Below are 27,097 nucleotides of genomic sequence, written 5' to 3'. Positions count from 1 at the left end.
GTATTGTTATTTCTACTTTTTATTTCTGGTCTTTCTATTAAAGCCCTCTCATTCATATCCCAGTCTCTCATTCAAATCAATGAATGGTTGCTAGGGTCATTTGAACCCTAGCAACTAGGTAGGTGAAATTGCAACCAGGAGAGCTGCTGAATAAAAAGCTAAATAACTCAAAAATCACAAATAATACAAAATTATTATTGTCTCAGAATATCATTCTCTATATCATACTAAAAATAATTTTACGGTAAACAACGCTTTTAGGTCTTACAACCATTTTATGCTCTGGTCAGCCTCAGGTTGGTCAGCCAAACAACCATCCCAATATTTTCAGGGTTCAAACTTAAAGAGGTTAAACTTAAAGCGGTTGTTCACCTTTAAATTCACTTTTAGTATGATGTAGAGAGTGATATTCTGAGACCATTTGCAATCAGTTTTCATTTTTTATTACAGGTATGGGATCCATTATCCAGAAACCTGTTATCCAGAAAGTTCCAAATTACGGAAAAGCCGTCTCCCATAGACTCTATTTAATCCAAATAATCCAAATTTTTAAAAATGATTTCCCTTTTCTCTATAATAATAAAACAGTATCTTGTACTTGATCCCAACTAAGATATAATTAATCCTTATTGGAAGCAAAACAAGCCTATTGGGTTTATTTAATGTTTAAATGATTTTCTAGTGAATTTAAGTTATGAAGATCCAAATTACAGAAATATCCATAATCTGGAAAGCCTTAGGTTCTGGATAATAGGTCCCATACCTGTATTTGTGTTTTTTGAGTTATTTAGCTTTTTATTTTTATTTAGCTCTCCAGTTTGTAATTTCAGCAGACTGTGGCTAGGGTACAAACTACCCTAGCAACCATGCACTGATTTAAGTAAGATACAGGAATATGAATAGGAGAGGACTGAATTGAAAGATGAGTAATAGAAAGTGGCAATAACGATAAATGTGTAGCCTTACAGAGCATTCGTTTTCTGAAATCTGGAAAGGGTCAAAAAAGAAGGCAAATAATTCAAAAACTATAACAAATAAAAAATGAAGACCAATTGAAAAATTGCTTAGAATTAGTCATTATGTAACTTAAAGGTGAACCACTCCTTTAACGAGAGCTATGGCTTCCAAGCTGTTGGTAGTGTGCGTGATCCTGTTCGTAGACTTCGAGATCAGATCCAGATGTAAAATTATTAGCCTGATTCATTTAGTGTAGACTTAGAAACCATCACGCTATTTAAATGTGTACTAATAAAACAGGGCAATAGAAATAACACTGATAGTATTTCTTCTATAGCACAGGGCCCCTGTACTGCTTCCCATGGCCACCAATGACTGCCCCTAATGAGCTACAGCCCCTTGATCCCACATATATAACTTTTGGACATGGATTTGACCCAAGATCTCAGCAAATCTGATAGTGAGGGCTGGAAGAGGGAACGGATCATTACTATTGATGTTCAGCTGGTTGTCCTAGGACTGTGGTGGGAATAGAATCGGCTAATGAGAATGGCCGTTGGCTGGTCCAACTAAGGCTTTCCATAAATCAAGAAAGGGTGTTTGTGCTTCCCTAAAAGGAAATACTACCAGAAAATAAACTTTGCAACACAAACAGAAAGAGTGACTATAATATATTGTGTAATGAACTGTTGGAATGACACTACATGACACAGTATTACACACTGGTTTCAGGTATTGGGCTTGTTTTATTCTGATGACAGGTTCTCTTTAAGAGTAAACAACAAAGTGAAATCTTCAAGGGAAAGTAACATCAATTTATGAATATGTATTTATAGATACTGTATTCACATGGCTATAACAATACAACTTGCAGGTCTGTCTTAATACAGTATTCAATTAATACTGATTTTTTTTTTTGCCTCTGCATTCATCGGTATTGCTGTCCCTAAGAAAACATGTTCAGTCTTGAGTGGAGCATAATCCTGGGGATTTATAGGTGACTGGCTTTCTTTGGAATAATAGACTGCATTGGGGGAGTAATGAAATTCCTGAAAGATTGTCTAACTATGGGCCATGTCCACGTCGATGGTCTCCTGCTGTGTTATGGTTACAGTTCCTGCAGGCAATAATTGTGGTTTAGATGCTACAGTGCACACTCACAATAAGGGACATTCCTGAATCAGAAGGTGCTTGGATAGACTAGGCAAAGGGGTGAGTGCTCAAAAAGGTAACTCTTTCTTTCTCCACTTTTATTTAAGTGGTCGATTAGTCCAGGGAGTGTTATTGCAAGCAACACCTTACTTATCCATTGGCTATCATTGTAATGATGTTGTGTTGTAGGAGAACCACAAGTTGGATAACCACAGGCAGAGTGGATAGACTATGGCATGTGTCCTGGTTAGGGTTTATTGGTGAGGGACAGTGGATACATCCTAGGAGAATAATTAGATAACGTAGTGTCATTAAATAAATGGTAGGATAGTTGGGATTCTTCTCCACTGCAAGAAATTGTTTAACATGGCTGGATACAAAATGGAACAAAAGTGTTGGTGTGGTAGTGCTGTATTCATGGGGAATAGGGGCAGTGTGTGATTACCACTTGATTGTGTGCTATTCAGATATGCAAGCAAGGTGCTGAGGAGTATATGCAAGCTAGGGAACACCAATGGATGCTAGGTGCTGAGGAGTATATGCAAGTTAGGGAACACCAATGGGTGCTAGGTGCTAAGGAGTATATGCAAGCTAGGGAACACCAATGGGTGCTAGGTGCTAAGGAGTACATGCAAGCTAGGGAACGCCAATGGGGGCTAGGTGCTAAGGAGTATATGCAAGATAGGGAACACCAATGGGTGCTAGGTGCTAAGGAGTACATGCAAGATAGGGAACGCCAATGGGTGCTAGGTGCTAAGGAGTACATGCAAGCTAGGGAACGCCAATGGGGGCTAGGTGCTAAGGAGTATATGCAAGATAGGGAACACCAATGGGTGCTAGGTGCTAAGGAGTACATTCAAGATAGGGAACGCCAATGGGTGCTAGGTGCTGAGAAGTATATGCAAGTTAGGGAACACCAATGGGTGCTTGGTGCTAAGGAGTACATGCAAGCTAGGGAACACCAAAGGGTGCTAGGTGCTAAGGAGTACATGCAAGCTAGGGAACGCCAATGGGTGCTAGGTGCTAAGGAGTATATGCAAGATAGGGAACACCAATGGGTGCTAGGTGCTAAGGAGTACATGCAAGCTAGGGAACGCCAATGGGTGCTAGGTGCTGAGGAGTATATGCAAGTTAGGGAACACCAATGGGTGCTAGGTGCTAAGGAGTACTTGCAAGCTAGGGAACACCAATGGGTGCCAGGTGCTAAGGAGTACATGCAAGCTAGGGAACGCCAATGGGTGCTAGGTGCTAAGGAGTATATGCAAGATAGGGAACACCAATGGGTGCTAGGTGCTAAGGAGTACATGCAAGCTAGGGAACACCAATGGGTGCTAGGTGCTAAGGAGTATATGCAAGCTAGGGAACGCCAATGGGTGCTAGGTGCTAAGGAGTAAATGCAAGATAGGGAATACCAAGGGGTGCTAGGTGCTAAGGAGTATATGCAAGCTAGGGAAAGCCAATGGGTGCTAGGTGCTAAGGAGTATATGCAAGCTAGGGAACACCAATGGATGCCTGGTGCTAAGGAGTTTATGCAAGCTAGGGAATGCCAATGGGTGCTAGGTGCTAAGGAGTATATGCAAACTAGGTAATGCCAATAGGTGCTAGGTACTAAGGAGTATATGCAAGCTAGGGAATGCAAATGGGTGCTAGGTACTAAGGAGTATATGCAAGATAGGGAATGCCAATAGGTGCTAGGTACTAAGGAGTATATGCAAGCTAGGGAATGCCAATGGGTGCTAGGTACTAAGGAATATATGCAAGATAGGGAATGCCAAAGGGTGCTAAGAAGTACTGTAGTAGATGTAAAGAGATAAGCTGACAACAGATAAAGTCGGTAGCTTATTGGGCAGTGTTTGGGGCCCTGTGATGGGCTTCCCCGATCAATAGCCTGCCAAATGTCAGCCAGATATCAATCGGCGGGCTTAAAGATCCCGTCTGATAGATCTGACCACCCTTATTCTTCTTGTTGTGATCCAATTGTTGGGCCCTAGGGCCCACGATCAGATCAGACCAATGTCGCTGACCCAAAGGTGGGCATATCAGGGAGAGATCTGCTTGATTGGCGACGTCCCAAACAAGCAGATCTCGCTATGTATGAGCAACTTTAAGTGTAAGAGGACAGTGCTGTGCACTATGTACCAGAGTTCCAGTGCGAGTACAAGGTACAAACAGTAAAACCCAAGGGCACAAGTTCTCAGTGGATGTGACCATTATAACTTTTGCACTTGTGCCCATGGGATAAGTAAATGAGCCCTGGAACCTGCACAATATACTGTACTACATTCTGTGTTTGTGCTGCTACTGACAATTATTTCTTTTTCTTTTCACTTTACATACATTTCCTTATTGTAAATTCACCCCCTGTGCCAAGGTTCCTCTCATTATATTTTCATCTCTCCCTCCTACAATGCTTCTGTCCTCCCTTTCACTCCGCCCTCCATCCCTCTCCCCTCTATATAGCTGACTAACGCTTTAGTTATGTTTCCCCTTCTCTCTCTGCAGCTGCTTCTCGTCCGACCAGAGGATACAAAGCCAACAGCTCCCCATCCCAAGTGCAGAGCCATGATCGAGGTAAGTGAGCACAAGTCTTTAGTCCTGGTCACCTCCCATGGAATCTAATGCGGATTTGTGACTTCAGCTGGGACACACACAGTGCTGGGTTGTTATCTAATGTACAGTGGGTTTTCTGTATGTAGTTATAGTGCTCCTTATCAGGCTCACGTTTACACTGTTCTGCTTTGTGCTCTATTTAACTGCACATTGTGAATTATTAATACTCCATAAATGTACCTCATTACTGTGCAAGCACAGCAGAATTTATATAGTCAGGTGCCTAAAGTAGCAGTGGGATAATAGTCTCTGGGAAGGGAGTGTGACTGTGGGATAGCAGGTATAGTAGGGAGAGATGGTGCCTATAGTAACAGTGGATAATAGTCTCTGGGAAGGGAGTGTGACTGTGGGATAGCAGGTATAGTAGGGAGAGATGGTGCCTATAGTAACAGTGGATAATAGTCTCTGGGAAGGGAGTGTGACTGTGGGATAGCAGGTATAGTAGGGAGAGATGGTGTCTATAGTAACAGTGGATAATAGTCTCTGGGAAGGGAGTGTGACTGTGGGATAGCAGGTATAGTAGGGAGAGATGGTGTCTATAGTAACAGTGGATAATAGTCTCTGGGAAGGGAGTGTGACTGTGGGATAGCAGGTATAGTAGGGAGAGATGGTGCCTATAGTAACAGTGGGATAATAGTCTCTGGGAAGGGAGTGTGACTGTGGGATAGCAGGTATAGTAGGGAGAGATGGGTTTATTGTAAGTCAAGATGGTAAATAACCAGCATTCAGCTTTTCAGTGGTTGGTGAGTACAGGCGTGCTGCTGCAGGGGGAGCAAAGCATTTAGTTGGACATTCCTTCTTTATATAATCTTACAGTATTTTACCAATATCTAATGGCCCTGTAGACAGACTTGGGTAGGTTATTGCACCATGAAGCCTGCAGATCTGTAGGAGTGGCACTAACATTGATGGCTTTTGATAGAGCACATATTGGGCATAAAGTGGGCTGGCAGGACTTTATGAGGACATGTTCTGACATTGCTCAGCTTGCTGGCAGTATAAAATAGCTTACTACTTACTAGCAGACAGTCAGGGGTGCTGCAATGCTAGACTTTGCCTAAAGCAGTTTGATCTGAATGTTCCCATAGTCGCAAAAAGTGCTGAGTGTCTGAATGTGGAATGACCTGCCGTTGGGTGAAGCTTGGGCACTGCTGGATTCTATCTATTGCTGTGTGACCTCTTACGTGTGTGTTCCACTGCTAGAAAGTATAGCGGTATCTAGAAATATATCCACCTCACTTTTAACCCTTATAGTGCCGTCCACTATATAATCGAACGCATAGGCATACAACCATCAGTCGAGTTTCATTTTGATTCAGCTGTGGCATATATTACCTGTAGCACAAAGAGGCAGTTGGAATGGAAAGAGTTAACTTAAAGACCAAGTGCAAATCAAGACACAGCATTAGTCATAACACATTTTGGGTGGGGAATATGGAAGGGCTGATATTCTGATTTGTGTATCCAGCTGATGTAAATGCTTTAACTGCCTTCAAAACTGCTCATAGAACAAGCCCACAGCAAGATTTCAGCTGTGTCCCTTAACCCAAGTTCAGATTCCAGGAATTATAGTTTTTCTTGATACAGTGCCCACATATATTAGTTAAAACAGTTTACAGAGAGAATGGCTTCTGTTATCAGTCCCTTAAGGGAGCTTACAATCTAATTTCACAACCGTAGACCTACACATGGAGCTCAGTTTTATTAGCAAAAATGTTTTGGAGTGTGGGATGAAACCTACACAAGCATTGAGATCAAGTTCTATACACAGGCTTTGTACTACTGAGAATAGACCATAAAACCCTGGTGCAGGTTATAATTAAACTGCAGCTACTTAAAGGGACATTGTTCAGTATTGGGAAACTGTTTTCAAGTCTAAATGCAGAAACACAGGACATAGGGCCAGAATGACACAGATCAGTTGGGATTCTCATTAGAGGATTATTTTGCATTTTAATGCTGTCATGGGCCCTGGAGTGCCAGGTGGGAGTTTATTGAGCAATATTGCTTTAAGAATACAACCCTGATGTTGCCGGACTACAGCTCCCAGCATGTCTTAAAGGTAAAGTAAAATCTAAAATAGAATAAGGCTAGAAATGCTGTATTTTGTATACTAAACATAAACATGAATTTACTGCACCACAAGCCTAATTAAACAAATGATTTATGCTTTCAAAGTTGGCTACAGGGGGTCACCATCTTGTAACTTTGTTAAACATCTTTGCAAGACCAAGACTGTGCACATGCTCAGTGTGGTCTGAGCTGCTTAGGGATCGTCATAAATTATCAAAACAGCACAAGTCAAATAATATCTGCCAGAAGCCGATACAGCAAGACTGATTAATAATCAGAATATACAGACTGCACTGGGTCCTGTGTTGTCATGAAATCTAATGTGGATTTTATAGTTTTTGTATTGTTTAATACAAACTTTCTCCAACTCTGCAGAACCAGCGGCTGCAGCAAAATAATCCTCCAAATAGAATCCCAGTTTATCTGTTGAAATCTGGCTCCATGATCTTTGTCCCTGCAGCTGAAGTTTGAAACAGTAAAGGGGATGTAAAGGCAAAAATAAAATCCAATACAAATCTCTACGTAGTCGCCGACTGCTCTACAGGGAAACAAACAAAGCTGCTTGAGTTCTGCATGGCTGGGAAGTAAGACGGGGGCTCCCCCTGCTGTCCATAAGTCTGATTGTTTCCCTGCAGAGCAGTTAGGGACCATCTGACAATTCCTATCCACAGCAGTAAATGAAGGGGGAATGTCACTGCATACAGTCAGGTTTCTTATAAGAATGTTACACATTTTTTAATTAAAATATATTGGAGATAGGTTTCTTTTTCATTAAAGAAAGTAAAAATTGGATTAAAATTTTTTGCCTTTACACGCCCTTTAATCTTAAATATATGTTGAAGTATGCTACGATTTGTAGTCCGGTAACAGTGTGTCTGAGCAGTGCAGCAAGGTGTAGTGTAGTGATGTGCACTTTTCAGCACGGTTGAGCTCGTCCAGCTTCCTTCTATTTTTAAAGGCAGGTGCTCGCCACGCCCTTTTGTGACATCATTGGCAGGGCGGCCTATAAATAGAGGGGAGGAGGCGGGTGTGCGTGGGCTGAGCTTGGTGTGGGTCAAGAAAAATCTGACCAACACATGACCAGTTTAGTGTCCCTTTAATTGGTCTGTGCTTTGGGCTGGTTTATGAGTTTTGCACTAAATCCTCGACCAGCCTCCAGATGGAAGACTTTAACCGACTTTCCTTTTTATTTGTCTAATGGAAGTCCAAGACACATGTGTAAATGCAGGGGGTTTCTAATTCTGCATGCAGATTCTGCCTTGTACTAAACTACCACAGTCTCCTTTCTCTATTTTTCCTCTATGGCATTAGACGCTAAATCATACCTGCCTTTGCTATTACTCTATTGGCCGCTGTAATGTGATTTGGATGGAGGGAGTGGGTCAATGAATTGGTATAAATGCCTACAAGACCACTACGGACGTTATTACAGTATATGAGCAACATTTTTATGTTCCTGCTGCGTTTATGTCTGTATAACATCATCTGCACTCATTTCTGACTACGCCACCAATAATGCATTGCCCTCAGCTCCTCACTAATGGCTTCATGTAAGCAGAATAGGACACTACCGAAGGACTGAAACTGCAGCCTTAGTCAATATAACACCTCCATAAAACCTGGAGAAAGCAGAAATAGCTCCCCATCCATCCCTTATGTTTTTCATGACATGGAGAAAAAAGAACTTTAAAAGGAGACTGCTCTCATTCAGTCATTCAGACAAGTTCATTGAAGGAAATAATGAGAGTTTTCTATTTGTGAGAAAGTGGCTGACACTCACTCGTTCCATACTTTAATAGGGGAACAATAAACAGAACATGGGGAATTCTGCACTAACACAGAATACATACATATAATAACATATGAATACTAGTTGTTGTGTGATATAAAAGGCTCGCCTGGAAATGTTAAGGGGAACCCAGTGCTAAGATTGTGGTTATTCAGTGCTTGTGTATAGAGAAGCAAAGAGACTGCAGCTGATTTCTTTATATACTCCATAGAAAAACAAAAACACCCTACAGCAGCAGTAAACAGTGGGTTCCTATCAGTCAGGCAGAAGTGATTCTGTATGATCTTTTAGGGATGAGATTTTCAGACTCTGGGGTTCAAGCCTCCCAACATTTGGTTGAGCACCCATTGCTCATGATAAGTCATAACAGTCACCCAGCTGTAATTCCAGAAATAAGCAAGTATATAACCAATAAACCCCAAAACTTAAGTTGACTCCAGACTGTGTTCTCCCATTCAGTGGACTGAGCACCCTGGGGCCAAGGTTTGGGAATGCATTCTCTGCATTCATTTTAGATTAGGGACTGTTTCTTTAATATGCTCACGCCACACAGTTCCATTCGCTTTGTGTTCTCCCACTGAGCTCACACAAAGGGCTATTATTATAAGTCTCAATAAGATTAGAGGAAGCTGGGACATGTCTCATTTTAATTACAAATGGGATTGAAAAACTGCCAAACCACAGGCTGAAACTGGTGTTTCTCCTGCAGGCGCTTTCATCTTTAAGACGCTTATGCTACCACTAGCAAGAGGTGAAGGTACCTCTGATACTCATCTTTGAACCATAAACTTAGCGCCCCTCTTCTTGGAAATCGAACTCTCACACTCTTACTGGGTCCTCTTGTGTGACTTTGAGTGAACCTTCCCCCCTCTACAGCGGAAGCCAGGAGAAGACTTCCAAGAGCCAGAACTAGGCTCCCGATTCTGCTTTTCACACGGGACACTAGACAACTACAGACATGCTCTTAAAGGATAAGTAAACATAAAATTGATGAGGGTGCTATTCTAAGCATTTTCGCAATGTACATTCATTATTTTTTTTTTTTAAAGATGTTAAAGGATACATGTACTGTTAAGATGAATGAATTTTGTTACAACAGCACCACCTGCTGGTCATTTTCCGAGCAGTCTGACCACCAAGTAGTCAAGGAAGTTGTCATCAAGTTGGTCTGATGTTCTTCTGCTTAGGAAAGGTTTGAGAAAGGTTTCTAATTTTTTTCCTAAGCAGAAGAACATTAGAGCAGCCTCTTTCTTTCTCCTGACAACTTCCTTGACTACTTGGTGGTCAGACTGGTCTGAAAAATGACCAGCAGGTGGCGCTGTTGTAACACAATTCATCCATATAACAGGACATGTATCCCTTAATATATTGGAATGAACAATAAATAAATAAATAATGAATGTACATTGCAAAAGTGCTTAGAATAGCACCCTCATCAATTTTACATTCACTTATTTTTAAGGTTTACTTTTCCTTTAAGCTCAATATCATCTACCTAAACTATACCTGGCCGGAAGGTTGCCAGCCCCTTTACTATGTAGGGGCCATCATGTGATAGGATATGGTACAATATGTATCCATGACATATTTAGAAATCTAGATATCCAGCAACAGAGGGCCCTTTGAAAGGGAAACTAAATGACCATTCCGCCATTTATTGCTTTAATTAGTGGGCCAAACACCATGTTGAATTCTGAGGTTATGATGGTAAAATGATCAAATGTCCCCCTGGAACACAAAATCCCACAGGCATCACTGAGCTGTGACCCAACTGGAAATTCATAAATGATTATATCTCACCAGCTGATCTTATCCTTGCAGGTTGTCAGAGCCGTGTATGGACATTGCACCATGATGTTCTTATTCATCCTGTTTCTTTCTGGTGTTGCATCTTCCAGCCATGAGGTAAGAAAAGCTGACAGAGAATAATGAGTTACTAGTTAATTATTTAGGATGTTGATTGAGGACATAATCTTGCTTTTTGTCAGCTGGTATGTTTGGTTGCAATGGTAATAGAAGTGGTTCAGGAGAGCCACAACTGCACCCCATGATTCTGTACAATGGCACCAGATATGAGCTGATCTGGTGGTTCAATGGAATCTGCTCTGGTGGTTCAATGGAATCTGCTCTGGTGGCTCAATGGAATCTGCTCTGGTGGCTCAATGGAATCTGCTCTGGTGGCTCAATGGAGTCTGATCTGGTGATTCAGTGGAGTCTGATTTGGTGGCTCAATGGATTCACAAATTCCCACAGAAAAACTTATGGGTGTGCAGTTTTAAACTCACCTGGGCTTTAAAGTGGCCATACACGGGCAGATTAAAGCTGCCGATAACGGTCATTTCGATTGATTCGGCAGCTTATCTGCTCGTGTGTGGGGGCTTCCGATTGGTCCCCCCTCACTCCACACCGATTGGCCATATATCGATCAGGCACGTTTGATTTTTCCTTCGATCGAGGACCACATCGGCTAGTTGATCTAGTCCTACGACCCTTTGGCGCCCATTTGCTTCGTTGTAATCCAATTGTTGGGCGAATGTTCGGATTAACCCGATAGCCCTGCCGTTAGTGGGCATATCGGGTTAAGATCGGCTCATTAATGACCTCGCCAAACGAGCGGATCTAATAGTGTATGGTCACCTTTAGAGGGGTCTGAACATTATGACCTGGATTGACCAATCACCTGGACAGGTCCCGCTGGTGCACACAGATATAATGGTAGCATACACAGAAAGAGAATATGGCAGTTATATTAGGGCTTGCACTCACTTCGTAAATGTTCAGAAAAACACAAAGCTTTAGTGCAGGAATCTATAAGTGGGTGTTGCTGTACCGGTTGCATTAACACTACATTTGAAATCTGCCATAAACCACGGAATTCTTGCTTATCTTGCTGGCCTATAACTTGTGAAGCAAGCTAATATTATTCCCTTAATTGATCATACTGACTGTCAGTTCTGTGGTTAGGGCAGTAATGTGCCCAGTTCCTCGTTGGCACTTTCAGTTCCTAATTCTATTGCTTTTAAATTTAGGGCTTTCATCCGCGTTGGAAGAGAGGAACAAGATCCTATAAATGTGAGTATCACTTCATCTTTCCTTCCCTGTACAGGCTAAGGGATACCAAGGGAAATCATGAATGTATATATATATATATATATATATATATATATATATATATATATATATATATATATATATATATATATATATATATATATATATATATATATATATATATATATATATATATATATATATATATATATATATATATATATATATATATATATATATATACATACATACATATACATATATATATATATATATATATATATATATATATATATATATATATATCTGTATATCAACCTCATTGAATACCCATAAAACGCCTATGCTGCAGGGCTGACTATTATCAATTCCATGTCTCTATACAGCTCTGTGCATTGAGCATTCATCTGGGAGGATCTATAAATTGGGGGATACCTGGCTGCGCCCCGCAGGAAAACGCACGGAATTCTGCCGCTGCGAAAATGGACTGTCTCGATGCCATAGCGTGCCAGTTACAGGTGAACATGATGGGGTACTTTAAGGCGACAGATTTAGAATGACTGGAGAGGAACACAGCAAGGCTTTATATTGGCAATTATAGAGGGAATAATGTGCCTCCGCTGTTAAATATAAGGATATGAGAATTCAGAAGAGTTCTATGACATAGAAAAGCATGAAGCAGCAGACCAAAAGCTTTTCAAGGGGATGTTTACCTTTAGCAAAGCCCTTGCAGTATGGTAGGACTTGCCACAATCATTATTTATTCTAATAAAACTAATTAACTGAAATAAGTAATGAATGTTATTTGGTCAGACTTACCATATGGATAGGACATAGGTGAACATGCCCTTTAAAAGACAAGGAAAGATAAAATCACTGGAGGTGCCAGTTTTTGTAGACACCCCCAAGTGAGCAAAAATCACTAACTATTGTCCTGGGATGCTGGGCTGGGGGTACATGGCTGGGGAGCACGGCAACAACAATGTTCTTCTTCTCATTGGGGTTCCCTGCATGGGTTTGGGGCAACCGCAAAATACTCAGGCCTCTCCATTTTTTATAAACAGGTGTATGTCTGGGGGATTGCCTAACCAACTGGCACCCCCTAGGATTTTTTGTCTTTCCTTGTCCTTTAAATAAGGCATGAAACTACAAGGTGACATCATACAGCAGATTTATCAAGGGTCGAATTTCGAATTCATGGGCGTTTTTTAAAACTCCCCTGAACTAGAAATTCCACCAATTGAAATTTATTTTAAAAAAAAATTGAATTTTCTAAACTCGGGTGAATAGGATCTGACCTGAAAACTCAAGTCGAATTCGAATCAAATTTGAATTTTAAAAACTCGATTTGAGTTTTTTCTCGGAAAAAAACTCAAATGTCAGTAAGGCAGCAAACAACTCCAAATCGATCCCAGGACATCTCCATTTGACTAAAACAGCAATTCGGCAGGTTTTAGGTGGCGAATAGTCAAATTTGAGTTCTTAAAGGGCCAGAGTAGGATAAACCTCGAAAATCAAATTCAAATGTTTTTAATAAACTCAAATTGAATTTTAACAATACCCTAATCGAATTTGACAGTTTTGGCAATAACAAAAACGCGACAATTCGAATTTTTTTTATTCATTTCATAATAGAGGGCATGTGGGTTATCGAGAAACCCGTTATCCAGAAAGCTCTGAATTATGGAAGGGCCGTCTCCCATAGACTACATTTAAATCAAATCATTCTAATTTTTTTTAAAAAATGGTTAAATTTTTTCTGTAATAGTAAAATAGTAGCTTGTACTTAATCCCAACTAAGATATAATTAATTCTTATTGGAAGCAAAACCAGCCCATTGGGTTTAGTTTCTTTAATGTTCATAGGATTTTTTAGTATGATCATCCAAATTTGGAAAGATCCCTTATTCGGGAAAACCCCAAGTCCCAAGCATTGTGGATACCAGGTCCTATAGCTGTATTATGCCCAGGTCCCAGTGATTTAGGTGTCACTAGTGATGTCACTAACCGCTGACTGTAACTGATGACATCACTAAGCATTAATTATTGAATTGTACACATTTATGGGCATATTATGGGCATTATAATCAGGGCCGGATTTACCTTTTGTGCTCCCCTAGGCACAGCTGCTGTGGCGCCCCCCCAGATCCATGGCTCGCTCACTCCACTCTTACAAATGAGAACTGCACGACCGCGGCCCGTGTGCAGTGACGTTGCGCCGGTGTGTGCGCATGCGCGGCGCAGTCGCGCAATGATGTCATTACGCGCGCTAAAGGAATAAGTTGTTTGCGCTCCTTTTCCTTTTGGGGCACAGTTATATAGATGTTAGGGGCGCCTGCTTGCCGCCCCTAAACATCTTGCCGCCCTAGGCCCGGGCCTAGGGGGCCTCTCCCTAAAACCGGCCCTGATTATAATATTGAAATCCTTATGTATGGGCACATCACAGACTTGAAACAGCACACATTTATCAGTTGGGCAATGGGTAGAATAACAAGTGGGCACAAGGCTAATTCCACATGGTTATTATGTCACACAGATTGCACTGAACAGAAGTGTTACAATGGCGGACTCTGTCGGCAGGCTGTGTACTCTGCCCACCATCTGTGCCGCTGCCCGAGCAGGTTTAAAGGAGACCACTGTGAGACAGGTAAGTAATGGCATCCGTTGTTGTACCACTGGTTATTCTGTATAATGATGCTAAGTATCTCTATTCATTGATGCTCACAATGATTGGCTGCTGTGCATGATGGGGTATCTCTGCACACATATGATGCACATATCATGGTACCTACAGTAATTATCTGTACATTGCTCTGCAGACACACAGGAGACATGCTATGAAGGCAATGGCGCCACCTACAGGGGGACACAGCATGAGACACAGAGCGGAGCCGTTTGCCTAAACTGGAATTCGGAGTCACTGCGTAGGCACAGATACAACGGGAAACACGAGGATGCCCTATTACTGGGCCTGGGCAACCACAACTACTGCAGGTAACCGGATGGCCTTGCGTGTCTGTTGGGGGTATTTCTAATCACCGTATTGTTTGTAGGGTAGGCATTCAAAGAGCAATCCTCCAGGCAGTTGTAGTAGTCTTTATTGAAGTACATGTATGGATTACAGTCTTATGCGTTTCGTGTTCTCACAACACTTAGTCATAGGCTCTCCAAAGGATTTTATGGCTCCTCATTTTGCAATTTAGTAATTTCTGGAGTAGTGATGTGCGGGTCGGGATTTCCCCAACCCACACCCGACCCTAACCCGCCCTCCCTTGGCCCACACCCAGCCCACTTCCGGGTTCCTTTTATAGACCCGCGCATACCCGCCTTGCCGATGACATCACAAAAGGGGTGGGGCAAACAGGCGCAAAGTCTATAAAAGACGAACCCGGAAATCAGAAGCTGGCATTTGATGGTGGCAGGGAGAGCAGGAAAAGAGCTCAAACCGCACTCGCCCACCACCCGCAACGAATCGTGCAATGTCGGCCCGAGCCCGACCAACCCACGGGTCCAGCAGGTAAACCCACGGGTCCTGCGGATATCGGGTCGACCCGCACATCACTATTCTGGAGTTGAAATTGTTTTACAACGGAAGCGGAGCTTATTCAGCCCTTTGTGTTCTCCCCATTATAAATGTTCTGTGTTAGAGATGGAAAAAAATATGAAATACATTATACATAGATCTCTGTTTTCATGGAAAGGCAGAAGGAGTTATCACAGGAGGGATACGTTGATGTAGGCCAACTTGCTCCCAATATGCAGTGTCCACCTTCTGGCTTACAGGCAGTTACATATTGGTGTTTCTCTCCTTTAGGAATCCAGACGGGGATTCTATGCCCTGGTGCCAGGTCTATAAAGATGGACGGTACAAATGGGAGTACTGCTCTCTCAAAGCTTGCAGTGCCTGTAAGTACCAGAGGAGGGTGATGTCACACACATGGCTATTTATTCTATTCCTTATACATGTTTAATATAACACCAGAGCAATGAGAACTTAAGAGCACAGACCCACACTCCTTCTGTCTAAACTCACCTTATTTTATCCACATGTACCCATACTGCTTGCTTTGTTCATTAAAGGTGGCCATACACATAACAATTACCATCTTTCCCACAACCATTGGTTGGTTTTCTCTATAAATGTTAAGAGCTGAATCGTCAGACATGCAGGTAGAAACAAAAGAATTCTACCCTTATCTGACACAGGTAGGGTTGTCACCTTTTCTGGAAAAAAATACCGGCCTTCCTATAGTCTTGACATTTTTTTCCTATTAATAACATTGGCACCAAGCATCATTTTTACCGGCCAGGCTGGTAAAATACCAGGCAGGTGGCAACACTAGACACAGGGTTGGACTGGGCCACTGGGAAAAAAACCTGGTGGGCCCCACTGACCAAGTCCTGCTACTTGCCTGCCTACTGACCAGGCCTGGACTGGGAGTCAGGGCCGGAACTAGGGGTAGGCAGAAAATGCACGTGCCTAGGGCACAATCAAGTGGGGGCGCCAAGAACGTACCTCTTCAGCCTACCCCTTGTCCGGACCCTTTCTCTCCCACCGGCGCTCTCTTCCCCCTTCAGGAATTAAAATATTTCCGGCATGCGCAGTTTATGCCACAGTTCCTGACACACGCAGTTTCTGATATGCACGCATGCGCACTTCCGGCTGTGCGTGCATGCGCATTTCTGGCTGCACGCGCATGCGCACTCGAAGTCCGGCGCGCAAGGGGGCGAAGAGGGCTCCCGGGTTGCCTTGGACGCCCGGCTGTCTTGGCCCGGCCCGGCTGTCTTGGCCCGGCCCTGCTGGGAGTCAAAATAGGCCCTGCCATTCCAAGTACACAGAGGCCCAAATAGCCCCCTACCAGCCCACTAAATGGTACGTTTCTATGGAACCATACAGCAGCCCCTCTGGCATTTGCCAGAACACACAGATTGCCAGTCCAGGCCTGCTACTGACCTTCCCCCTGGGGGATTTCGGCTGGAGGGGATCCTGATGCGGAAGCCTGGTAGGCACTTGACGCCCCAGTCTGACACTGATCTGATAATTCAACATGAATATTTTGCTGATGTTCCGGCTCCTTCAAAGGCACCCGAAAATGTTTCCATCTTGTCAGATTGATGAAGTGACCGATATCCAAGGCCGTTGTCACTTTGTCTCCCACCATAAACACACAGAATGTTGTATGAAACATATTTTCCTGGTCAGCTCTTCAGCATGTAGATATGTAGGCAGTGTCAGAGGAGATGATGTGTTTGTGTACTCAAGCTAATAAATAAAGCATAGGTGCACTCTTCTAAATGGGGATCAAACACATGAGACCCAACAATAGCAATTCAATATGGTAGGGGCTGTGATGTATTGAGTGTTGCTTTACTGCTCCCTAGTGATAGGACTGTGATAATGCAGAAATGAGTACAAACCCTTTGTACTTGTGTTGCAAAAAAAAAGAAAATAATGGGGTCGCTGGCAATGCAGCCCCTCATCTGCGAGGAAGAAATATAGCTAATAATGTAACTCTCACCCGCAGCCATATCTTGTTTTTCCGGACGTGGAACAACATACCGTGGGAATCACAACATCACCATGTCTGGGGCAGCCTGCTTGCGCTGGGACTCACCTTTAGTGCGTCATAAAACATACACAGCCTGGAAAAGCCAAGCGCGCAATTTGGGAATGGGGAGCCACAACTACTGCAGGTGATTGTTGCATATGGCTGGTTCCTTGAAGACTCGCCCTGCATTAGAGTGTCAGCTTTTTAGTGTCTCAGCTCTTCTTCCTCTATTGTACCTTTATTACAGTGAAAATATGTCTCCCTTTATTGCAGCTATATTAGAGTGCTAGCTCCTCTCCCTGTATTGTGCCTGTATTAGTGTCTCAGCTCTTCTTCCTCTATTGTACCTTTATTACAGTGAAAATATGTCTCCCTTTATTGCAGCTATATTAGAGTGCTAGCTCCTCTCCCTGTATTGTGCCTGTATTAGTGTCTCAGCTCTTCTTCCTCTATTGTACCTTTATTACAGTGAAAATATGTCTCCCTTTATTGCACCTATATTAGAGTGCTAGCTCCTCTCCCTGTATTGTGCCTGTATTAGTGTCTCAGCTCTTCTTTCTGAATTGTGCCTTTATTACAGTGAAAATATGTCTCCCTTTATTGCACCTATATTAGAGTGCTAGCTCCTCTCCTATTGTGCCTGTATTAGTGTCTCAGCTCTTCTTCCTCTATTGTACCTTTATTACAGTGAAAATATGTCTCCCTTTATTGCACCTATATTAGAGTGCTAGCTCCTCTCCCTTTATTGTGCCTGTATTAGTGTCTCAGCTCTTCTTTCTGAATTGTGCCTGGGGTAATGCGTCAGCTGTTCTCTTTTCATCTTACCTGTTTTATAGTGTCAGCTCTTCTTTTGCTTACAGGAACCCAGATAACGATAGTCGTCCCTGGTGTCACGTCATGAAAGGTTCAGAGACAGCCTGGGAACTCTGTGATGTCCCCAAATGCTGTGAGTGACACTCAGAGCAGAGGAGAAGGGGTTATTAATACGGTGCCTGTTGCAGGGTGATTTAAAAAATTTCTTCTCTTTCTACTTTGCAGCCACTTGTGGTACCCGCCGGCCTTCGTTGCCTCAGTTCAAGATAAGAGGGGGCAGAGGGGCAAAAATAACATCCCACCCCTGGCAAGCGGCCATCTTTTATGTTTCCAGGCGCGTTGCGGGGGAACATTTCCTGTGCGGAGGAACACTCATACACAGCTGCTGGGTGCTCAGTGCCGCTCACTGCTTCAATGATATGTAAGTTTTTACAGGCAGAGTTTAACAAAAAATGAGTCTGTTACAGCATATAATATGTGCCAGTCATGTGATGTTCTTCAGGTATTTCCTTGGCACGTAGGTCACATTTGTGGATCAATGGATCACATAGGCCTTCTCTAGCATGACCATGACCTTGGGGGTCAGTAATCCAGTAACACTGAATTACAATGAGGTACTAACAGTGTTGGAATGGACCTCCTAGGGTCCATCAGATGTCCATGGCTCACTAAAACAATTATAAGATATGTTGGTAACATGGCTAAGAAGGTAGAGCTGATGGCTATGGTCCTACCAGGGCCAGAAAACTGTGTGGTGTACATGGTGGGCCTTGACATTAGAAAACTGTGTGGTGCACATGGTGGTGCTGGAACCCAGTAGCTGCTCACTTACAATAGGACAGCGCCATTTTGCATGACTTCAAAGCTCTCGTGTTTCTGTGTATGATTGCATTTTGATGACCCCCTTTTCTGAACCCCCCACCCCAGCTCAACAGCACCACAACTGCGAGTAATACTTGGTAGAACCATGCAGACTGTGCCAGGCGATGAGGAGCAGAAATTCACTGTGGATGAACTGCATCTCCATCCTGACTTTGATTCCAACACCTTTGATAATGACATTGGTGAGCAGGGGAGGAGAGATGCCACATTTCATCACATTCCCACCACAGACTACTTCCTAAATCATCCTCACATTTCATAACTTTCCCACCCCACCCCCGCACACTAATTTCTATATAATCCTGCAAACCTCTAGTCTTCTGGCCCTCAACCTAAGAACGGTAAAACTATATGCAGTTAGCTAAGGATCAGCAACCAACTGATGTTGATCTACAGTTCCCAATGGACTCTCAACAACAGTAGGCTGGGGCCTAGTTCAGCAACAACTGAAGGGGACATCCCTTTTAGGGCGCAACCTTCTTTCATTTCCGATGTCCCTTTTCCTCTGAGTCCCCCATCTATTGTCCTACACCTCTAAATGTTCTTCTATTGACACTCACATATCCTTCTCCTTCCTGATACCAAACAATGCTTCCCTAGCTTTGTATCATTCATACTCCCATGCTTCAATATTTCACTGCTTTCCAGTAGACCCTTAAAATCCTCCTATCATTACTATACAACCACACAACCCTCAATCGTATCTAACCCCATCAAGTTTCCTTCTTCTCTGTCTATCCCAAGATCTTTTTCCTTCCACTGAATAATCCCTTCCATAGCTCTGTTACAGAAACCCAATTCTTTATGGTCAGCCCCTCTAAATACAACACTTTGGCAGTGTCTCTGATATCCTGCACAGTCTCATTTATTCCTCTTTGTTCTCTAAGCTCTTCTTAAGCTGCACTCTACATCCGGATCCTGCGCCAAGGAGACAGAAAGCACCCGGCCTGCGTGTTTTCCTGATTCAGAAATGACCTTACCAGACTGGACGGAGTGTGAGATATCTGGATATGGAAAGCATGAGGAATGTAAGAAGTCTTTCTAGTCGATTCATCTACATTCTCTTCTGACATGTGACTGCACTTTCTTGTTATCTTTATCTTACACACCTTTAAGTAGCAGCCTACAGTTCTCCAAGCCTTGGGTCAAAAATAGCAGGAGAACATAAGTCCATCAAGATGTTTAGAGTAACAAAAAAAAGAATGATAGTCCTTTGCAGGGGTGTACCCTGCTTGTATAAGGGATTTTTGGTTCTGATTGCAGATTATACATTGCCTTTAGATAGATGAGGTAATCCTTCCCATAAACCTCTCTCTCTCTCATTTTGCCTCTCCCACAGACCTCCTATCATTGTTAAGGTGACCATGCACAGGTTGATAAATGCTGCTAATAGACCAAGTGTATGGAGCCCTCCAATGGGCTTCCCTGACCGATATCGGACAGGTTTAAAAATCCCATCGGATCAGTTCGTTGATGTGGTTCTTGCTCCAATCACCTGCATTACCAGCGTTGTGATCAGATCATTGGTCACTAGGGCACAATGATTGGATCACCAAAATATTGCCAACTCGGGGCAAGATCCACTCATTTGGCAACCTCTCCAAATAAGCAGATGTGGCCATGTATTGCCACCTTTAGTCTTCTGCTACAATTCAGTGAATTCCAAAAACCTTGAGGAAAGAAAGATACACACCCCTAGTATAACCATTACTGAGTAAGAGATGTAATTACAGGTTCAAATATAACTCCAGATGGCAAGCTATGCATATATAAATATGTACATATCCACTCATTTGGCCAGACCACAAGAGAATGTTTACTCGACTGACCAATAGACCAAAATTGACCAAAACTCCACAGCTCCCTAATTCACTTTTATGAGTTTTTTTAATTGGATCAGCCCTGGGCCAGTGAAACCCAATAGCTGGTGACTGCACAAACAGACCCATTTTTTTTTTTTATAGCTGATAAGATTGTTTACCTGATGTGATTGATCCCGAAAAAAATCTGGACTAGGAAACATTGTGATTACATATTCATATAACGTAATTACCATATCTCTGTTTCTTTAGTTGATCTGCTTTATTCCGAACAACTGAAGGAGGGCCACGTGAGACTGTACCCTGACAGTATGTGCACCCCAGAGCGTCTCTCTGACCAGATTGTGACAAAGAACATGCTGTGCGCCGGGGACACACGGAACCTGGATGATGCTTGCAAGGTGAATGTGCAACAAAGGAAGCAATAGGCATTCTGTACAGTATCTACTGTTGATCTGTATGTTATAGCAGGGGCCTTGATACTGTGCTGATACATTAGATAACGGTAGGGAGATCTAAGGTGAAGTGGTAATAACTTATAGAAAAGGTTAAAAAGGGATTCATAAAAAATTCAGTTAATAGTCAAAAGAGCAAACATATATTTAATTTTGAAATTTGATATGGGGCTAGCCATGTTCTTAGTTTCCCAGGTGCCCCCAGTCATGTTCTGATAAACATCAGTCACTCTTTACAGCTGCACTGCAAGTTGGAGTGATATCACCCCCCTCCCTCCCCCCCCCCCCCAGCAGCCAATCAACAGAACAATGGGAAGGTAATCAGATAATATTTATTGCTAAAACTTGCTTCCGTGCCCCACCTAGTGGTAGAAATGAGAACAAAGCGCAATAGAAAAAAAATCCAAAGCCAGACTGTGACTCTACATTAAAGGGATCCCGTCATCAGAAAACATGTTTTTTCTCAAAACGCACCAGTTAATAGTGCTGCTCCAGCAGAATTCTGCACTGAAATCCATTTCTCAAAAGAGATAACAGATTTTTTTATATTCAATTTTGAAATCTGACATTGGGCTAGACATTTTGTCAATTTCCCAGCTGCCCCTGGTCATGTGACTTGTGCCTGCACTTTCGGAGAGAAATGCTTTCTGGCAGGCTGCTGTTTTTCCTTCTCAATGTAACTGAATGTGTCTCAGTGAGACATGGGTTTTTACTGTTGAGTGTTGTTCTTAGATCTACCAGGCAGCTGTTATCTTGTGTTAGGGAGCTGTTATCTGGTTACCTTCCCATTGTTCTTTTGTTTGGCTGCTGGGGGGGAGGAGATATCACTCCAACTTGCAGTACAGCAGTAAAGAGTTATTGAAGTTTATCAGAGCACAAGTCACATGACTTGGGGCAGCTGGGAAATTTACAAAATATCTAGCCCCATGTCAGATTTCAAAATTGAATATAAAAAAATCTGTTTGCTCTTTTAAGAAATGGATTTCAGTGCAGAATTCTGCTGGATCAGCACTATTAACTGATTCATTTTGAAATTGTTTTTTTTTCCCACGACAGTATCCCTTTAAGTATTACAGTATTACAAGTATTACATTAAGTAGGAAAAACAATAGCTTAGCTGAAAGCAGTTCCATTGTGCGGTGCAGGCTCTTTCTGAAAGCACATGATTAGGCACAATGACCTGAGATGGCGCCTACACACCAATATTAGGACTAAAAAATACACATTGACTCAAGAATAACATTTTAAATGGTAGAAGGAATTACTTGCATTGTGCATAGTGTATTTTAGTGATAAAAATCAGGACATAAATGTATTTCTGGGAAGACCATGAAGAGATATAGGGAGGGGTTATACTGTGAAACAGGTCTGGACTGAGAATTAAAATAGGCCCTGGCATTTCTGGTACACAGAGGCCCAATCAGCCCAAAAAGAGGCCCAAACAGCCCCCACCAGCCCACTAAATACTGACTTTCTATGGCACCTTATAGCAGCCCCTCTGGCATTTGCCAGAACCCACAGATTGCCAGTCCGGTCCTGCTGTGGAATAGGTTATAGGTAGGCCTAAATCTGTGGGAAAAGCACAGAGGCCCAGGATTAGGGTGACATTATTTTAGGGGTGACATGCTCCCCATGGGCAGATTGTTCATCTGGTACTAAGTGGGAGATTCAAAGTCCCCAGTGCAGCTCTATTAGGCGAAGGAGTGGGTTTTGGTGCGAGAAGAAAAGGTGCCAGCAGGGAATGTGGGGCATGTTTGAAATGCAACTATTGGGAAGGGAGGGGGGCCGGGCAACAAGCTGGAAACCCATCTTAGGTGCACATGGAGTATAAATGTGTGAGGACTTATGCAAGCAACAGGAGGCATTATTATAATTGGAGAAATTATAGGGAGGGTTATATGGTGTTATAGGAGGAATTATAGGGAGCAATATGGGGAATTCTACTGTGTTCAATAAAGCCAAGTTACATAGAAGGTATATGAACAAATAGGAGGGGTTATAGGGAGGAATTGTTTGGAACAACAGCAGGGGTTATAGAGATTTGTTATACTGAGCAATAGGAGGAGTTATAGGGAGGGTTATATGGAGCAATAGGAGGAGTTATAGGGAGGGTTATATGGAGCAATAGGAGGAGTTATAGGGAGGGTTATATGGAGCAATAGGAGGAGTTATAGGGAGGGTTATATGGAGCAATAGGAGGAGTTAGAGGAAGGGTTATATGGAGCAATAGGAGGAGTTATAGGGAGGGTTATATGGAGCAATAGGAGGAGTTAGAGGAAGGGTTATATGGAGCAATAGGAGGAGTTATAGGGAGGGTTATATGGAGCAATAGGAGGAGTTACATGGAGGGGTTATAAGGAGGGTTATATGGAGCAATAGGAGGAGTTATAGGGAGGGTTATATGGAGCAATAGGAGGAGTTATAGGGAGGGTTATATGGAGCAATAGGAGGAGTTATAGGGAGGGTTATATGGAGCAATAGGAGGAGTTATAGGGAGGGTTATATGGAGCAATAGGAGTTATAGGGAGGGTTATATGGAGCAATAGGAGGAGTTATAGGAAGGGGTTATATGGAGCAGTAGGAGGAGTTATAGGGAGGGTTATATGGAGCAATAGGAGGAGTTATAGGGAGGGTTATATGGAGCAATAGGAGGAGTTAGAGGAAGGGTTATATGGAGCAATAGGAGGAGTTATAGGGAGGGTTATATGGAGCAATAGGAGGAGTTACATGGAGGGGTTATAAGGAGGGTTATATGGAGCAATAGGAGGAGTTATAGGGAGGGTTATATGGAGCAATAGGAGGAGTTATAGGGAGGGTTATATGGAGCAATAGGAGGAGTTATAGGGAGGGTTATATGGAGCAATAGGAGGAGTTATAGGGAGGGTTATATGGAGCAATAGGAGGAGTTATAGGGAGGGTTATATGGAGCAATAGGAGTTATAGGGAGGGTTATATGGAGCAATAGGAGGAGTTATAGGAAGGGTTATATGGAGCAGTAGGAGGAGTTATAGGGAGGGTTATATGGAGCAATAGGAGGAGTTATAGGAAGGGTTATATGGAGCAATAGGAGGAGTTATAGGGAGGGTTATATGGAGCAATAGGAGGAGTTATAGGGAGGGTTATATGGAGCAATAGGAGGAAATATAGGGAGGGTTAAATGAAACAATGGGAGGGGTTATTGGGGTATTATTTAGAAGAGTAGGAGTAGTTACATGAAGGGTATATGGGTGTGCTTGTTTGGGTGCTTGTTTGTCACACAGTTTTTCCTTTGTGTCCATCAGGGTGACTCTGGAGGGCCTCTCGTGTGCCCACATGAAGGACACATGCACCTTATGGGCATAGTGAGCTGGGGTATTGGCTGTGGAAAGAAGGACACTCCTGGGGTATACACCCGTGTGACCAGATACGTGGACTGGATACAGAAGAAAACAGGGGGTTCTGTGAAGGCGGAAGCCTGAGAGAACTTTAATTGCCACTGGAATGGATTGAAACCCAAGCACTTACCTGCACAATTGCTTCAGGGACATTGGATCATGATGTGCCTCTTTGTGCAGCATCTTAATAACTGCTGTCTATGTCGTACTTGTTTTGCACTGACCGGCACACACCAACAGGAGGCGGTGCCTTTAATTTTATACAGGAATGTCTGGAATCACATGACAGGATGCAGACTACCTCATGAGTCATGTGACTGATATTCCTGGTCCCTGAGAGACCAGCTGACCGTCTTCCCAGCAGAGGGAGCTCTTCTCACAAACTATGCAACTCTGAAGTGTGGCTGATACCAGGGCTCTCCTATGACTTTCCCTTTAATATCTTAAAATGGATGTGAATCTCTGGGACTAGTAACCACGAAAGAGACTGACAATTGTGAGCTTCATGCCTTCCTACAACGAGCCCGGCCAATATCATTATTTATAGTAAATCTACTAAAGGCCTTCGTTGTGTCGCAAGCCACCAAAATTAGACTTAAACCTATTTAATAATTGTATATTCTAACACCGCAATGCTATGTTATGTTTATTATATTATTTAAATGTGAATATTTTGTTATTGTCGACTTGAACTTGTTTTATGCAATAAACAATTGGTTTTTGTTAACAAGATAATGAGGCTCTGAGACTACAAACTGCTGTTCTTGAAAGGAGATATGGAGTTTGACATCACTAAGCTCTGATTACAACTGATGACATCACTAAGCTCTGATTACAACCGATGACATCACTAAGCTCCGATTATAACCAATGACATCACTAAGCTCCAATTACAACCGATGACATCACTAAGCTCTGATTACAACCGATGACATCACTAAGCTCCAATTACAACCAATGACATCACTAAGCACCATTTACAAAGATATAACTTACAGAATATTCATGGCTCTTGTTTCAGGGATGGCACTCGGATCGCTTTGTTTTCCGAAGTCACCCAAAGTTGCCTCACGAGGAAACTTTGGGCGACTTCGGAAAGCCAAAGCGATCCGAGTGCCACATTTTAGACAGCAGGAAGGCATTTCGGGGACTTAGTCACCCAAAGAAGAGGATATTTGTCGCTGGGCGACTATTCTCCCTGAATCAGAGCCTGTGCCAGCACCCTAAAGGTAAGAAGAGCAATATTACATTATTTGGAAAACCCCAGGTCCCAAGCATTCTGGATAACAGGTCACATACCTATATATATGTATATAGACAAATACAAGAGGTCCTCTGCACTCAACCCATTATCAATATATTTAAGACAGACATTTTGTGCATACTGCTACTGAAAAATGCCTTACCCTTTAAACAAAACAGGGATTGTTTGTCCATATATTGCAATATATTTAAGATGGCCAACTACGTCAAAGTCATCCCTGGTATGGCCAGTCCTACACTCAACTTACATCTGATTCATACATATATGAAACAGTAGTAAAATATACTGTAATCCCTCTCCAGTTTGCAACCATGCATTGATTTGAATAAGAGACTGGAATAGGAAGAGGAGAGGCCTGAATAGAAAGAGGAGTGATTAAAAAGTAACAACAACTATACATTTGTAACCTTACAGGGCATTTGATTTTTAGATGGGGTCAGTGACCCCCATTTGAAAGCTGGAAAAAGTCAGAAGAAGAAGGCAAATCATTCAGAAAATATAAAAAAATAAAGAATGAAGACAATTTGAAACGTGGCTTAGAATTGGCTATTGTATAACATACTAAACGTTAACTTAAAGGTGAACCTGCCCCTTTAAGGGTTTGAGGAACCAGCCAAACCTGGATCATGAAACTTTTATAAATTCATTAGGGTTTTCTCTTTTGAGGTCCATGTCATTACACTGGTGGGGCACATTCTCAGTCTACAAGTCAATTTTCTTCAGTGAAATCTCTCTTGGTGACCCAGTAGGGTTAGACAACTGTGGGCGCTACATGGGGATGCAGCAACCGTACTACTCGCAGACAATTGTAGTTCTGCAGTCACTGGAGCAACAATCCTGTTCTTGAGGCACATGATCCTGAGCCCCTGCTGGTATATCATTCCAACCTGCTGTGCTGATGTCAATGACGTGCCCTACAGTGGATAATGTTACACTGATGCCATCACACAGCTCTGTTCCCATCACATTATCCCAAGCTATTGTCTTCTGCTGCTGCATTTCACTGCCATGCGCTGCTCTTGCCTTGGTACAGTAATCTTCTCTGGTTCTTGGATGCCCCAAACCAGCTCCCCCGCATTAAGGGCATCATAGAAAAGGAATGCGGCACATAGAAAATGTGAAAAATATTATCCCTGCACCCCTGCCTGCTTCTGTGTGTCACTGCCTAATTATCAGTTGCTATTGGGGCTAAGTAGCCAGCTGGAAGGCAGCCAGGCATAGAATTGCACATTATTATGGGTAATCACTATTCCTCCTCCTACGCACCTTGCAGTAGTCACTCACACACAGCCTGGCCTGCCTGCAGGAT

General features: G+C 42.7%; 1 protein-coding gene across 5 annotated transcripts in view; it reads left to right on the top strand.

The window, feature by feature from the left end:
• Window positions 1-25,259, top strand: part of plat.L (plasminogen activator, tissue L homeolog) — a 30,149-nt gene extending 4,890 nt beyond the window's left edge. For 2 of the 5 annotated variants that reach the window (NM_001090123.1, XM_041585016.1), the window contains 14 exon segments: window positions 4,612-4,680; window positions 10,403-10,486; window positions 11,611-11,653; window positions 12,019-12,150; window positions 14,168-14,278; window positions 14,451-14,625; window positions 15,446-15,537; window positions 17,157-17,325; window positions 18,041-18,126; window positions 18,219-18,414; window positions 18,921-19,057; window positions 19,763-19,903; window positions 20,948-21,096; window positions 24,432-25,259. In NM_001090123.1, coding sequence (NP_001083592.1) covers window positions 10,433-10,486; window positions 11,611-11,653; window positions 12,019-12,150; window positions 14,168-14,278; window positions 14,451-14,625; window positions 15,446-15,537; window positions 17,157-17,325; window positions 18,041-18,126; window positions 18,219-18,414; window positions 18,921-19,057; window positions 19,763-19,903; window positions 20,948-21,096; window positions 24,432-24,608 — 1,662 coding nt within the window. In that variant the 5' untranslated portion in view covers window positions 4,612-4,680; window positions 10,403-10,432 and the 3' untranslated portion in view covers window positions 24,609-25,259. 5 annotated transcript variants of the gene reach the window in all.
• Window positions 25,260-27,097: the final 1,838 nt, after the last annotated feature.

This window comes from Xenopus laevis, chromosome 3L, assembly GCF_017654675.1.
Source record: "Xenopus laevis strain J_2021 chromosome 3L, Xenopus_laevis_v10.1, whole genome shotgun sequence".
NCBI lineage: Eukaryota > Metazoa > Chordata > Amphibia > Anura > Pipidae > Xenopus > Xenopus laevis.
The sequence above is the reverse complement of the archived record's forward strand: the minus strand, read 5'-3'. Positions and strand labels throughout refer to the sequence as shown.